The 16,239-nt window shown below is 32.1% G+C and overlaps 1 protein-coding gene across 1 annotated transcript in view; it reads right to left on the bottom strand.

Moving 5' to 3' along the window:
• The window catches only part of LOC108912743 (serine/threonine-protein phosphatase 2A catalytic subunit beta isoform), a 35,591-nt gene extending 20,596 nt beyond the window's left edge, over positions 1 to 14,995 (bottom strand). Inside the window, exons 1-2 of the mRNA XM_018718123.1 lie at positions 14,738 to 14,995; positions 14,186 to 14,647 (exon numbers count right to left, since the gene is read on the bottom strand). Coding sequence (XP_018573639.1) covers positions 14,186 to 14,647; positions 14,738 to 14,839 — 564 coding nt within the window. The 5' untranslated portion in view covers positions 14,840 to 14,995. The remainder of the gene's footprint in view (positions 1 to 14,185; positions 14,648 to 14,737) is intronic.
• Between the last annotated feature and the right edge of the window lie 1,244 nt (positions 14,996 to 16,239).

Genomic DNA, 16,239 nt, shown 5'->3' with positions numbered 1-16,239 from the left:
GTCGCAAAAGGCTATAATCAAACCAAGGGAATTGATTACGAAGAGGCATATTCACCTGTTATTAGATATGCATCTCTGAGATTTGTTTTTGCTTTGGCTGCAAAATATAAAATGAATATACATCATATGGATGTAACCACAGCGTATCTACAAGCCAACTTAGAAGAAGACGTTTACATAAAACATCCTGAGTATATAGACACCGGTTCCGAGGTAAACCAGAACAAAGCACTAATATTAAACAAAGCAATTTATGGTCTGAAACACAGTGGAAGGACATGGAACAAACTATTGACAGCCACACTGAAGGAAATGTATTTCTGCCAAAGTAAAGCTGATCAATGTGTATTTTACAGAAAAATCATGGACAGACTGATAATTATAACTGTGTATGTGGACGATTTATTAATATGTGCAAATGATTTAACGGACATAGAGAAGACGAAGCATTGTTTAATGGAAAAATTCGTAATGAAAGACCTGGGTGAAATAAAAAACATTCTAGGCATACGTGTCAGTTGTAATAGTGAGATTGGACAAATAAGTTTAGATCAGACATTGTATATTAATACTGTACTAAACAAATTCAATATGAAAGACTGTAATGCAGTGTCGACACCATTAGATCCTAACCAAAAATTGGATAATTTTGTAGAAGGGACAGAAATAAATGTACCATATCAGGAAGCCATTGGGTGTTTACTGTATATCGCCCAGTGTACGAGACCAGATATTTCCTATGCTACAAACGTTTTAAGTAGATATAGTCAAAAACCAAATGAAGTACATTGGAAAGGTGTGAAAAGAGTATTTCGTTACCTGAAAGGAATATTAGATAAGAAGTTAATTTATAGAAGCGATGGAAATGTAGATTTAATTGACTATAGTGACTCCGATGGGGAAATGAATCAAATGATAGACATTCTACAACAGGATATTTACAGGGAGCTGCTTTATCTTGGGCAAGTAGAAAACAACCGACGGTTGCATTATCCACAACTGAAGCCGAATACATGGCATTATCCGCAGCTTGCCAAGAGGTTTCCTGGTTAAGAAATTTAATAACACATATTGACCCCAACCCTGGTAAAATCTGGTACTACAATTTATTGTGACAACAAAGGGGCAGTGGATTTAGCACAGACTAGTGCGTATAAACCAAAAACAAAATATATAGATGTACGACACCACTTTATTAAAGAAAAAATTGAAAAAGGAGAGGTAGTTGTATGTCACCTATCTACAGACAAAATGGTTGCGGATTCACTTACCAAACCCCTGTTTAAGAATAAGACTGATTTTTGTATGACCGAAATGGGCATTCAAAGCATTTGAAATTTTCTTCAAGAGGGTGTGTTAGTAGTATGAAATAAAAATTTAAAATGTGTTGGTACCAGTGTGTAAAAATGTTTTTTGACAGATGTGTAGGAGTGCAGAAATAAAGTATTTGCATTTACTCAAAAAGCGTTTATTTAGTGTTCAAAAACCAAATAGGCTCTCGCATATCATCACGGAGCAAGTACAGTTGCGTTTTATTTGAAGCTTTTGGAGTATGCCTTGTTTGCCCCTAGTCGCACGTTGAGCTCTTTGAATTTGGACACACGCAGATAAATTAATCGACTATCCGCAATGTAGGCAATATAGGTAGGTATAGGTAAATATTCTGTCAATTTAAAATCATTAAAATATAACAACATATGTATTTCAAATGTTGTTGTACTAACTCTAAAATGTTCTTGAAACTGTTTGTCCAAATATTGCCATACAACACATTCAACATAATTTTTTATTTTTACATTCTTTAATGGTTGATCAGTCAATACAAATAGCTTAAGCGCAAGTCTCATTTCAAATTTATTCGTGTTTAAAACAGACCCGTCAACAAACTTACTTAACAAATTCTAGGTTATGATTTGTGGGTTATGTTATTATAAAACTCCAAAAAAAACACTCGCGTTTTTTTTTTGGAAATTTGCTCCTTTCACTCAATTTATGTGCGGTGCACTGCTCGCTCGACTGAGTGTCTACTTAAACGCACCTTTTATCTGTGCTGAAATGAAAGGAATGAAAATGCAAAGGTACAATAACGTGTAAAGCTTCTATAAAGTACGTTTGTAGCGAAAGTTTTGATGTTTTTGTACAATAAGAATAGTAAATAAGAATAAGGATTTTACGTTTAACTGGACGAAACCGTTTCTGTCACAGGTTTCAAAGATTTACTTAATCAAATGCAAAAATCTTATTACTATTTTTATTCCCATAAATCTACCTAATATCTTATAAATATATGAATAATATAATATTATTTATTTTCATATAGATACTTAGTACCTATAGATATTTATATAATATTCAAAATCAACAATGGAAAAACACTAATAGTCCACAGTACAGGCCCCCTCTGGTAAGTCGAATACCACATACTTTATAACTCCTGAGGTGCTTCGTTTTGACGAGTCTACCACATTTTTCCTCTGCGACTTTTTTCGATTCCTCCGCTCTTCCACTCGGAAAAGTCCAAAAACATGGCAATTTCCCGGGGTCTTGAAAAGTCAAGACCACATCTTTTTTTTTTAGTTTAAGTAACTGGAAATTTTGTTGCAAATGCCGACAGAAATTCCTCCGACATTGACGTGTCTACCGGTCGAAACATGCCAAAATAACAGGGTATTGAAAATCAATTACCACATAGGTAATTTTTAGTAAAATTAATTGTAAATAATTAATTCAGTCAAAAAGTATTGTTGTCCGACAAATTTCAAGCCGCGTTTTTTCAGTCCGACAGCTGGAAATCGGAATTTTCACGGGGTATGAAAAATCGATTACCACATATCTAATTTTCAATTTTTTCACTTTTAAATTTACTGTACAAAATAGTGATATAAGTGTCCGACAATTTAATGTCCGCAAATTATTAAAAAATCAATAAATCAATAAACGTGATGAAATTTAAATTTTTCACTCCAAAAATTTCAAATTTATAAATGGTTATTAATTATTATTATGTAAATTATTATTTGTTTCTAATAAATAATTATAATATTGCTTATTTTATGCTTAAAAATTTAAAAGTTATAAACAAATGAAGTTATTTTTGAGGCGATTAATACGATCTTGGTGCATAATGCATTATTTCTAAATAAATTAATATTATACTTGATATAAAAATCCCTTTTTCTCTTTCAAGTTTTCATTCGCGTTTGTTATTTTTCTTTACAAAAATTTTCCTATTTTTCTAAAAGAAAATTCCAAAACTTTTGTGCATCATTTTTTTACACCATACATACTTTTTTAAAATCGTTTAATTATTTTCTCGATATTTATTTGGCTAAATTGAACATATAGAGATTTACAATTACAAGAATAAAACGAAAAATATATACAGGGTGTTTCAGAAAGACCTCCCGTAAATAAAGAGAGTGATAGTATGATAAAAAATGAGAATTTTTTGTCTTATGAACTCTATGTCTATCTCCTCTTGTTTTCGAGATACGGAGAGACCAAATAAAATTTTTTAAATAACATTTTTATGAAAATTTCCAAATAGTGCGAAATATTTTTATGAAATTTGGTAGCCCGAGGTTTTTAAGGGTGCCAAATACGCTAGTCTATTTTTTTTGTATATTTCATAGAAAACGCTAGTTATGCTACATTCTTATTACAATTTAAGTTATATTTTTTTTAAGGTTAGGTTTTTTACCAGTCGGGCTCTAATTTCTATTGTACAATTTTATTTTCTAAAAATAATGTACTCTTGTTAGAACTTCCTAATGTGGACGATTTTCGACAAAAAAGGCTTTTAATTAAACTCTTACAATATTACACTATAAAATAAGTGACTTTTCTCAAAGTAAGCTTGAGCTTTGAGAAGAGGAGATAGACATATAGTTCATATGACAAAAAATTCTTATTTTTTGTCGTCCTCACCCCCTGTATTTACGGGAGGTCTTTCTGAAACACCCTGTATTGTATATTTATATGGAATTTTGCTTAATACATGAAAATACCTTATTAGAAATTATAAATACATGTGCACATTTTTTACGAAATTTTTTTCATCTTTTTTTGTCGGACTGACGATTTGCGGATATATTTTTGTCGGACATTACAATTTTTGCTTATAAAAAACACTTTTCTATCTTGTGTTATTTTTGACCGACATGTAGTAATCGATTTATCATACCCCTTGAGAATTCCGATTTCCAGCTGTCGGACTGAAAAAACGCGGCTTGAAATTTGTCGAACAATACTTTTTGACTAAATTAATTATTTACAATTAATTTTACTAAAAATTACCTATGTGGTAATTGATTTTCAATACCCTGTTATTTTGGCATGTTTCGACCGGAGAAATTTCTGTCAGACAAATTTAAATCGGCATTTGTAACAAAATTTCCAGTTACTTAAGCTAAAAATAAAAGATGTGGTCTTGACTTTTCAAGACCCCGGGAAATTGCCATGTTTTTGGACTTTTCCGAGTGGAAAAGCGGAGGAATCGAGAAAAGTCGCAGAGGAAAAATGTAGTAGACTCGTCAAAACGAAGCACCTCAGGAGTTATAAAGTATGTGGTAATCAACTTTCCAGAGGGGGCCTGTACTGTGAACTATAACACAAGTGTAGCGCTTCTAGAGGGTACAAACGTATTTATTACATAGGTACCTAAATTACGCAGGGTAGTTTTATTGCTGTCAAAATAAGTCATTTTTCAAATAAAAGATATTAAAAGAAAAACAAATCAAAATAGTGCCTAATAGACTATTGATTTTAGATTCACACGACAGAATTAAGGAGATATATATTGTTATTATTTTCTTAGGTGACTTCATACTAGTGCTTTCACACTGGGGAACAATACAATATTTCTAACAAAATTCAGTATATTAACGTACTCAATCGAAACTTAACAGGCAACTAAAACCCGACTACGCGATTGACTGACAATACAGGTAAGCATGCGGCAGCGGTTTCCCATACGGTGACATCACACCCACCGGTTCAGCGGATACTCATCGCGCCAGTTTATAATTTTTTTTGGACGACTTATAGGCAATATAAAATTGTAGTTTTTGCAGAGAACCTTAAAATTGCAATATCTTTCGGTTAAAACAAAAAAATTTGCTAAATGAGCCCATTCTTGCATAATGTGATAGTCTCTTTTAAAGAATCTTGGTTATATATAATTATGTCTCCAATTAAAACGGACGGAGTTAAAGGATTCATTTGACCTAGGTATCAATGTGCGACAGTTTTGGATATCTTCTATTTGCAGAAATATAATACTTAACTATTCAAAAGTGAATGACACATTCCCAATTACTTAATTTGCATACAATTTCATTGATTTTACAGTGGTCTCCTAGAGATTTCCCATATAGCATGATCTAGCAGGTAAAAAGTAATATTATTTGAGCTTAAAAAATTATTAATTTCCTTGTCATTCTTGGAATTTAAAATTGTCGTTCTACCTCCTTTGAATCATTAGTAGCTACTCAAAAATTAGTTGAATTATGAGAATACAAATTCCATGTGGGTAACGAATATTTTTAAAGCATTTAAATTAAATGAGTTAATTGTCAAATCTCCCACCAACTCCAAATTTACAGTCTTCATGGCAATAATAAAAGAGTCCATCATATTCCAGGCCATTATTATAAAATTGTCTTGCAGGCTGTGCATGTGGCCCAGCTAGGTCTGTCAAAAATTTGACGTTAATTGATTTAAATTTAAAACATATTAATCCATTAATGCCAGTTGTATTCAGTACATAGCCATTTATATATTAGAGATCTTTAAAATTAACATAAATATAAACGTTTTGAAAGACTGGACGAAGTTGTAAATACATTATTTCTCCAGACCTGAACGTTGTAACAAATGAAAAGATATAGACGATGATAAACTGATTGAAAAAATTATAACTATAAAGATTGAGTATGATGATGATCTAGAATGAGCCTTTGAATATCATTTGGGACCGCTACAGAACAAACACATCTACTAATGATTCTTAGTCTATATTACTAGACCAGGCGGTATCTGTTTTGGTTTGGGTGAATCGTATATTCATGGAGATTTGTGGCTTTTTGGCTTTCAAATATCACTAGAAATGAAAATTTTTCTATGCGCATAAAAAAAAACGTGGGTTTAACTTTTGGCGGCACAATATGTTAAAAAAATTCGAAAAATGTCATATTTTTCTTCCTATTTAATTATGTATCTTTTCAAGAGTTAATTTTAGGCGAAAATGGAAGAGGAAAAAAATGTAATTAAATTTTTTACAAAACATGACTATACTCCGCGGTCGAAATTATAGAGAGTGATTCATTGCTAGTTCTTGGGACTAGTAAGGAGGATGAGGCGGGGGTCGAAAATCCATAGGCGTGTATACGTAAAAAGCAACAAAATGTAGAAAATATGGAAAAAAATATAATAAAACATAACATATATTATTTTTAGAGGTTTTATCGAGAAAACTTCAAAAATATTTTAGTAACATTTTGTTTTCAAATTTTAAGTGTTTTCTATAAAACGATGCCCTCTTGGGCATCGATAACCCACCACCACCCGGCTTACGCCGCCGCAAAATATTGTAATGTTTACTATTAATATATATTTATTTAAGTAGGTACTTACATATTTTATAATAATTATCTCAAGAATGTTATCACTGTCACACTTTCACTTCACTGCCACATAATCACTTCACTATTAATATATTTAAATACTTACATATCACATTATTCACATTATATATTTCACATATCACTGTTGCTATCACTATCACTAGAATCATCTTCACCCAAATGAATAATGACTGGTTCTATGAACACTTCTACTGTTGTATCAAGATCCCACATACGTTGTTCCTCTTTCTGTGCAGGTCCAATACACTTACACCATGTTTCAGCAGTGATGTGATTAATAGCATCCTGTAATAATAATTTCATGTCGTTTATTTTAAAGGTGGTGTTTTTTCGTGCGATTTCATTCTTTATTTGTGCCCAAACCAACTCAATTGGGTTTAATTCACAGTGGTATGGCGGTAAACGGAGTACACGAATTCCTCGATCTTTGGCCATCTCATCCACTACATACTTAATCTATTGACCTTTTTCTCTTTAGCATATTATTCCGATTCCGTTTCAAATATCGAAAATTCATGTCACGCATTATTCTTCTAAGAACCTTATCAGAGAAATTAGGAATATCCTCATCTTCAGCTATTGCAGCTTGAATTTTCTTTATCGTTGGTATTTCATTTCTAAAGAAAAATCCATGAATTTTCCTACGTATGGAGTATTTTACGTCAACGTCGACTTCTATTTTCTTCCTCCCTCGTGTTTCCACTTTTTTCTTCTTTGGATTCACTTCTACACTATTTTTTATGGCACGATAAACAGTAGCAACGGATACTTTTGTCAACGAACTACACATATCAACAGCTTCACTTACACTTGTATTAGAATTTCGCGACTGAATTCCTTTACACGCGTTTTTTACCATTATTAATTCCGCATCGCATAGGTTAGGGCGTTTACGAGCAACAAACCGTTTGCTACAACCGGCACTTTGATCCATTTTAATTATTATTCCTACGTTTTAAAACGTCCCGATTGTATTTTTTTAATTTATAAATTTACTATAGTCACGGAATATGCAAACCCTCGCGCGCGCTTATAGTTTGCCGTTTCTAACTATGGCTAACTCGAATTCTACGTACGTCCATTTACACCCACTAAAATGAGCATTTCCCTATCTGTAATAAGTGCGATAGACAGAGATAGGAAATAAATCGCGTTCAGTGTAACTCAGTCTATGACTGTTATAGATCCTATCGATATGCAAAGAGAGCGGTACATCATTTAACATAAGCAAATAATATTGAACCGTTATAAAAATCATTTTAAGTTTTATACACTTTACGGTAAGTGTTTCTATATTATGTATGAATCACTCTCTATAATTTCGACCGCGGAGTATAGTTACAAATCGAATGAATCATGATTATTATGGTAAAAATCGAAAAAATCGCAAAAATAGGGTTAAAAAACAATACTTTTTAGGGAATTTTTTTTTGGGGTATTTAAATTGGGTACAGGCCTTTATACTTGGCTCAAGAAAACTTCATGTTATGTAGAATTATCACAGCAAATTTCATCAAAATCGGTTCTATAGATTTTGCATAATAATTTTGCAATCCATATTTTGAAGAAAAATTTGTAAATTTTCAAAATTTTGCACAGCAAAAACCAAGGCCCTTAGATTCTTGAAAATTTAATCACAAATAGAAGGGCTCTCAAGCTTTCAAACTTTTTTTGAAAAATTCGAATCTGTCAATCTGTCAATCTCTGGCGCTTGTTTAAACATTGGTCGAATTTTTATACTTATAAACAATTAGAATAACTTTGTGAATATTCAATCAAATCAAATTTTTTAAAGCAAGTTTTAAAAGTTCTTGGAAACACTACTTTAAAAAAAAAATAGATCGATTGATCAATTAGTTACATAGTTATAACCGATTCAATTTCGAGCAGGCCAAAGCGGCCGTGCTCTCTGCTTCCCCCACCACCACCACCCGTACGATTTTATTGAATTTGTCGCTTGCATAAATAACTTTAAACACGTTTTAAAGTAGGTTGCCAATGAAGAAAAGTATTGTAATCTTAGACCTGGTAAGTACCTACTCGGAATACCAAAGGTATTTTTCGAAAAATTTGCCCGGATGTCCCAGTACATTTAGTGTATACGACGGTCAACTTTGAGCTTTCCTAGCTCTGTGAATTACAGATTGTTGGATCCTCCACAATGCTGCAACATTGGTCATTATTTTGTGACAATGAAAAGTAATCCTTTCTAATTAGTTTTCCCTAGTGTCAACTGGATTGGCACAGACTAAAGTTTTTAAATATCCCCATAAAAAAATCCAATGGATTTATATCTGGTTATTGAGGAGACTAAGCCAAACTACTGGTCCTCCTTTTCCTATCCATTTTCGAACTGCCGGACTAAAATGGGGTGGTGCTGTGGTGCTCCATCATGCATGAACCACATACCATGTCGTATTGCCAAAGGTAGGTCATCTAAAAGTTGTGGTAAGTTGTCTTGGAGCAATTCCAAATAAAGTTCGCCAGTTAACCTTCTAGGCAATACAAATTGTCCAATGAAATGTTGCCCGATTATTCCGGCCCATAAGTTAATGGGTTCAAATTGGTGCTGATGATGTGTCACAATAGAAGCATGTGGATTTTCTTCTGCCCATAAATACAAATTATGGGAGTTTATGATTCCATTTTTGTAAAATCCAGCTTCGTCCGTAAACAGAATTGAACCGATGAAATTTGCATTGTTTCTGTACCTATCTAAAACCCAGTTTGAAAATTCTATCCTTCGCGGTAAGTCTACAGGAAGAAGTGCATGGAGTTTCTGTAGGTGATAAGGATGCAATTGTTGCCCTTTAAGGATTCTAAGAACCGTAGATTTTGGGCAATTAAACTGGGCAGCCAATTTCCAGACACTTTTTGAAGGATCTGTTTCTACGGCATTCTCAGCAATCTCACCGTGATTGATTTGATTTCCACAATTGTGTTTGGCTTTGGCAAACTTTCCTAAAATTATTTACAGCATTTTAATTCTACATATTATCTACTCAAAAAGTACGCTAATGCAAGTAACAAATAGTCATTTTTACCAGTCTCTCTTAAACGCTGATCCACTCTTTCAAAAGTAATCCTATCAGGAACTCTTCAATTTGGAAATTGTTTCTCATAAAGCCTTTTCGATTCTAAGGCATTACATGATGCAAGTCCGTACAATAAATGCATATCGGCATATTCAGCAAACATAAATTCCATTAGGGCAATTAAAATAAATTCGTGAAATAAAAAAAAATAAGGAAAATATCACAAGTTTCGACACACTCTATCCTTCACTGATACACTCAGATAGGTACTGTAATTCTTATTTAAATTGGTAAATGTCAAACAAACAACCATAGCAACAAAAAATAAAGGGAAAAACAAATATAAATAAAAGTGGCATTTTTTAGATGGGCACAGAAGCAATGCAAAAATATTTTTTTCTCGAAGACAGTTTATTTTATCGATATCAACCAAGAGTGCCTTTTTTTAGTTTAAGGTGCAAACTATCTAAAAATATTATTTTTGTCTTTATCGTAGTGTAAAAAAATTGACATTACATCTAGTCCATCCCTGACAAACCAAATAAGCCAAATTGTTTTCATGGGTCAATTCTTAAGGATTCTTATCTGTTATCCATTGTATTAAAAAATTGTTAAATTACACAAACATTAACAAAAATTATTAAAAAAAAAATTGATTTTTCAGGGGCATCCTTTAGGGGCCCTCTAGGGAAAATTTTTTTAGGAACTTGTCATGCTATTTTAACGTCCCCTGTATAAATCCGAGAGATTCTGGGACACCCTGTATAAGGTTAATAATAGGGTTGTTGACTATAAAAACAAACCATATACAAATTGTTGTTGATACTAAGATGTTATATAAAAGAACCTGCCTAAATAGTAAAATTTTAAATATATGACAAATTAGTGGTAGAAATCATTTATGAATTTTTGCGTTATTTAAAAACTAGTCTGACGTCATAAGGGGCAATTGAACAAGAAGCTAGTAGCGATCCTATTGCATAATTTTGAAGAAGAAAATATGTCAAACCAGAGTTCTCTGATCAAACCCTGTCGCCCTGTTTCCTGTTTTTTAAACAAAAGTGACACTAGAGACAACAGTCAATCAATTAAGAGTATTTGTGACAGTTATTATTAATTTCCTGATTGTAATGGATACAACAGAATTTAGGTGGTGTTTTGTTCCATATTCCACATTCAACATGGCCAATTGCATTATCTCCATAAGACTCCTGAACTGCACTATAATTTTCCATAATAAATATATTATTTATTATATTATTTTTTATTTTATTTATATTATAAATAACACAATAAAATCATTCATTAAATATGTCGATCCTTACCTGACTACTTTTATACCCCTGATTTCGCCAATATTAAAATGGTTGTCTCTTTTTAAAAATTCAATTCATGATCATAAAAATATCAATTTTCGGTAAAATTTGCGAAGTAGATTTCACAAATCCCATTTCACATATTCTGCTTTAATTCTAAGGGAAGATATTAAATGATTATTACTAAATAATAATTTTACTTAATAAAGGAATTCAAAGATTAAGGAAAATAACTCGTAGACTTGAAAATATTTTATGCAACAGTGGTACTGACGGACTGACACTACGATGACAGTGTTGACCAATTTTTTTCCTTTATGCAATCATTTACACATAATTTCACTACAAGGTGCCCCTTATGACGTCACAACCGTTTTGAAATATAAAAAAAAATCAGTTTTAAATAATTATTTTAAAACTGTCCTGACGCATTTCTCAATCTCTAATTGTGCATACACACTAGTTAATACGTGTAGAATTATATTATCTATTTTTTGAAATTTGGTCAACAACCCTATTAAAGAATAAATATATCTGAAACATCACGTTCCATATGCTCTGTGAATAACCTCTCGCATTTGTTGACACCAAGGTTGACACATTTGACACAGATAATTCTAGATAATTACTGAACTCGATTGTCCAAAATTTTTCTATTTGAGAGTGCAATGAATTCTAGTCTTAACACGGTTTATCTGAATAGAATCTGAAATTATCTTTCCAAGTTTTGACTTTTGAACTTGACTTTGGTCTAATATAGATCTGTCCCACGCATAATTCCCAAAAGATCCTTGCATTTAATATCTAATTTGAGAGTTATTAAAATTTGGACCAGCCAATGTTTCCTAGAATCTCAAAATTTATGTGTTCAAATGAGGACGATGATATGTGTTATTTGGTTAATAATTAAAAATGAAAACTCTTTCTGATACGCAATATGCAATGATTTTATAAGCGTTTTGGTATTTCTAACGATATTGTTTGGAACTTGTTCAATTGCCAAAGGTAAATTAATTTTATAATTTGACAATATACAGTATTAATTTTGCAAATAAATTTTTAGTTATAAAGATAGACTCTTAGCTGTTATTTAATAAGGCTCTAGACTGGATATAATTCCTGTCCTTGTTACAGTGGACCAGGGTCGATAATTTTTGAAACCAAAAAAAATTATAGTAGGATGAAGCCCATTGGAAAAGGAAGAGAATATAACAGAAATGAAAAGAAAAATAATTTACGGGTGATCTGAGGTCGGGAAGGGGGTGAGTTATTAAGAGTAAAAAACGGTTTATCTTGATTTCTGGAAAAACTACAAGTCTTATGGAAAAAAGTTAAATGACAAAGTTGTTTGCATTTCCTGAGAAACCTTACCATAGTAATGTATATATTTTTTTACAACATCAGAAAGTAGAGATTTCAACGAAGAAAAAATTTTTCTCATAAATTTTGAGGTTATGTGAAAAAAGTGTAAGTACAAAAGTTGTAGATCTTTTTATTACCTACAACTTTGCCATTTAACTTTTTTCCATAAGACTTGTAGTTTTTCCGGAAATCAAGATAAACCGTTTTTTACTCTTAAAAACTCGCCCCCTTCCCGACCTCAGATCACCCGTAAATTATTTTTCTTTTCATTTCTGTTATATTCTCTTTCTTTTCCAATGGGCTTCATCCTACTATAATTTTTTTTCACTTTTTACTATTTTTGAAGGCTTAAGCACTGGTCTACAGACATCAATTCAAGCATCAATCAATGCAATGCCTAACAAAACATATTCTCCCGAATATTGTTTTGTACTAATGACTATGTCTGGAGTCGTGTGCACTTAAACAAAATGACTATTTTCAAGTTATGTAAGAATTATTTACAACTTTGCTATCACAATTGTTTATGTGTAGAAGGATATTGTGTTTTTTATGATAAATGCAACAGGATTTAGATCTGTAATTTGAGTTTATAATGTACGGGGCCCAAATAATTTGTACATAATTTTAATTTCTTTATTTCTTCCAATTGTAATTTAACTGCAATATCAAAAATTACATTGAGGTTTTGAGTAGAAAGTAAAATTAGACGTTTAATTATTTTTAGAATTATTCCTGTTATATTTATTTAATTTACTACTCGAGTTAGTAGAACATTCTAATGTTTCGAATATATTACTTACACTTGTTCATTAAAAATTATATGTTGCTTAACCGCTCATTTGGGCTCATTAAATTTTGGCAGGTATGCTTCCCAATTTCTTTAAGTGGTTTAGGCCATTAAAAATTTTCTCAATTCATGCAAAGATTCTTTGACTAATGGAGAATTATATTTTCAACAGATCAAATACTACCTTGTAATTATTATCTGAAATTTCAATCGATTCGATAATCTGTTTAGCCTCTCACCTTAAGACATCTTTTAAATAGTGAAAAGATTGAACATCATCTAAATGTGAATTATTACTAATAAGGGCATTGAAAATATCACAAAAATGTGACTAATCACTATAATCACCCGAAAATGTGGCATAGGTAATTTTACATTGCTCTTTTCAACTATGGCCTGGGCAAGAGTGTGTTTAAAATATACCTTGTTCGTAAATCAGTGATGCCACCATTCTGCTGGAAATTAACATAAATGGATGGTGGAAATTGGTAACAACAAAAATATGCTGAATTTAATACTGTTACATCACAGTTTTTTTTTAATTTTTGAGTGCCTTTTTTAAGTACAATGTTAATACTAAAAGTCTACAATCATCTTAAAATATTTTATTCCTCAATAAAAAATGCAAATCAGTATAGCAATTTGTACCACCATTCAACAATCAATTGCGTCGTGCTGCTCTTAATTAGAGCTCCAAATTAATATAAGTAGTAAATATTTTATTACCATGTCCATGAGTTTATACAGGAATTCAGACAAGATCAACACACAAAATTAATTTAATTATTTGTATATTACCTACTCTTATAAATTCTTTTCTTTTTTATTTTGCTCTCAACTCAATCTACAACTCGTCCACCAACCTTCGACCAAATTCATCACGTTTATTCTGTGATGATCTGACTGATCATCGGGTTGATCAAATGATGAATTTAAAAACACATGTAATCTTCACCACAAATATTTTTGGTGGATACTTTATAGTTTATAAAAAATGTTACTTTCGAAACAATTAATTACATAAAAATGAGTACCTACCTCTTGCAAACGATCCAAAGCTCTAATATGATCCAAAGTGTCAATACTGGGACTTAAACCACCATGCAAACAGAAGATTTGACTATCAACAAGGGCAGTTAAGGGCAAGTAATCAAATAAATCTGTAAAAAATTTCCACACATTTGCATTTCCATATTTTCTTAAACATTCATCATAAAATCCATAGACTTGTGTAATTTGCCTTGACTCATGATTACCCCTTAAAATTGTTATTCTTTCCTTATATCGTACTTTTAATGCTACTAAAAGGGTTACTGTTTCCACGGAATAATATCCACGATCAACGTAGTCACCCATAAAGAGATAATTAGTATCTGGGCTACGTCCACCTATCCTAAATAATTCCATTAAGTCGTGGAATTGTCCGTGAACATCTCCACATACTGTTACAGGGCATTTCACTTCTTGTACATTTGATTCTTTAGACAGTATTTCTTTAGCCTGAAATATAATTTAAATAAAAAATTAATAGCTTTTTAAAAATTTTGTTTCTATTTACTACGAACGAACTAAAAATAAAAAACATATTACCTTATCACAAAGAGTTTTAACTTGATTTTCTGTTAGTTGTTTGCAGTCATTTAACTGTTCTATCCACTGATCGAGTTCCTTACAAGAAGCCTTATCATCCATGGCTAGAGTTTTTATCTTTACCAAAAAATAAATATGTTAATCACAAATTCATACATTAAACAAAATAGTGCCCAATTAGTTTTTACACATACAAGCGTTAATAATGAATGTTTTTTAATTATTTCATCCGACCACAACACAACACGTCAAAATGGCGGCGCTCCAAATTTTTAATGAATCAGGCAAACTGCGCACGCCCATATAACGCGGTAAATACGATTTTTTAATAACCTTTCTAAAAATACCATTATGTATTTAAAAAATTACCTTTTCATCCTTATTAATTTCATCGCAAGAATTATTTGTTGGTTTAGAAAGAGCTAATTTGCTGATTTTCTGAATATTTGACGTCTTCATTTTAGTTTAAATGATATTTAATGAAATTTTGTTGACATTTCCTAGATTAATTTATTTTACATTTGATAGCCACCCTTGATAAAACATAAATTGCAACCACTGGAACCAGCGTTTCCACTTCGATTTCAATTAATTTATCTTATGATACCTCGATCTATGTTAATGATCAAAGATGACACTAATTAGTTAGTACTGTTTAATTTTTGTCACATCTCAAATTGAGAATTATTGAGATGAAATTAACTAAGATTTCATAAGTTCAAATACAGAGAGCTGAAATATTATATATCCCTCTTACAAATTCCTACAGAAAAATCTATAGAGTTAAGGACTTTAGTTAGCATATTCATATTTATTAATTATTATAGTTACTTTAGCTTATAAAATCAATGATTGTATCGTAGCTTATAAAATCAATGATCACACACTGGTTTAATGATTTACTAGTGGCCCGTCCCGGCTTCGCACGGGAGGACATTTATTTTGGGATATAAAAAATATAGCCTATGTTACTCAGGGATAATGTAGCATTCTAATGGTGAAAGAATTATCGAAATCCGTCCAGTAGTTTTTGAGTTTATTCGTAACAAACATACATACATACAAAAATACAAATCTTTCCTCTTTATAATATTAGTATAGAAGATATAGATATAGATTAACTCGCGCCATTATTCCATGGCTAGAAATTGGCCTCAATGATTTGGGATCGAGGGGGATTATCCATCTTTATCCTGCCTCATCTCGTGTAGGCCTGGACAGCCTTCGTAGGTGGGCCCCATCCGTCGCGCGTCGTCTACCCCGACCGCAAATGCGGCCGGTGTAGGCGCTTTGTGGGTTTGTCCTGGCTGGGCCCCGCCGGCTAGGGCCCTTTCTTCTGGCGCTCTTCTTGCTTCGCCGGCTCGTCTGTGTAAACCCCGAACCCCGGGGGTAGTGTCATGTTTATGTGTGGTATGGTTGGGTAGGGTAGTGCGGCTATGCAGCCTGGGATGCGCTTTGCTAAGGTGGCCCTTAGGCTAGCGCGGGAGGGGAGGGGGGTATGG

This window comes from Anoplophora glabripennis, unplaced genomic scaffold, assembly GCF_000390285.2.
Source record: "Anoplophora glabripennis isolate ALB-LARVAE unplaced genomic scaffold, Agla_2.0 scaffold1032, whole genome shotgun sequence".
NCBI lineage: Eukaryota > Metazoa > Arthropoda > Insecta > Coleoptera > Cerambycidae > Anoplophora > Anoplophora glabripennis.
This window is presented reverse-complemented; position numbering and strand designations above follow the sequence as displayed.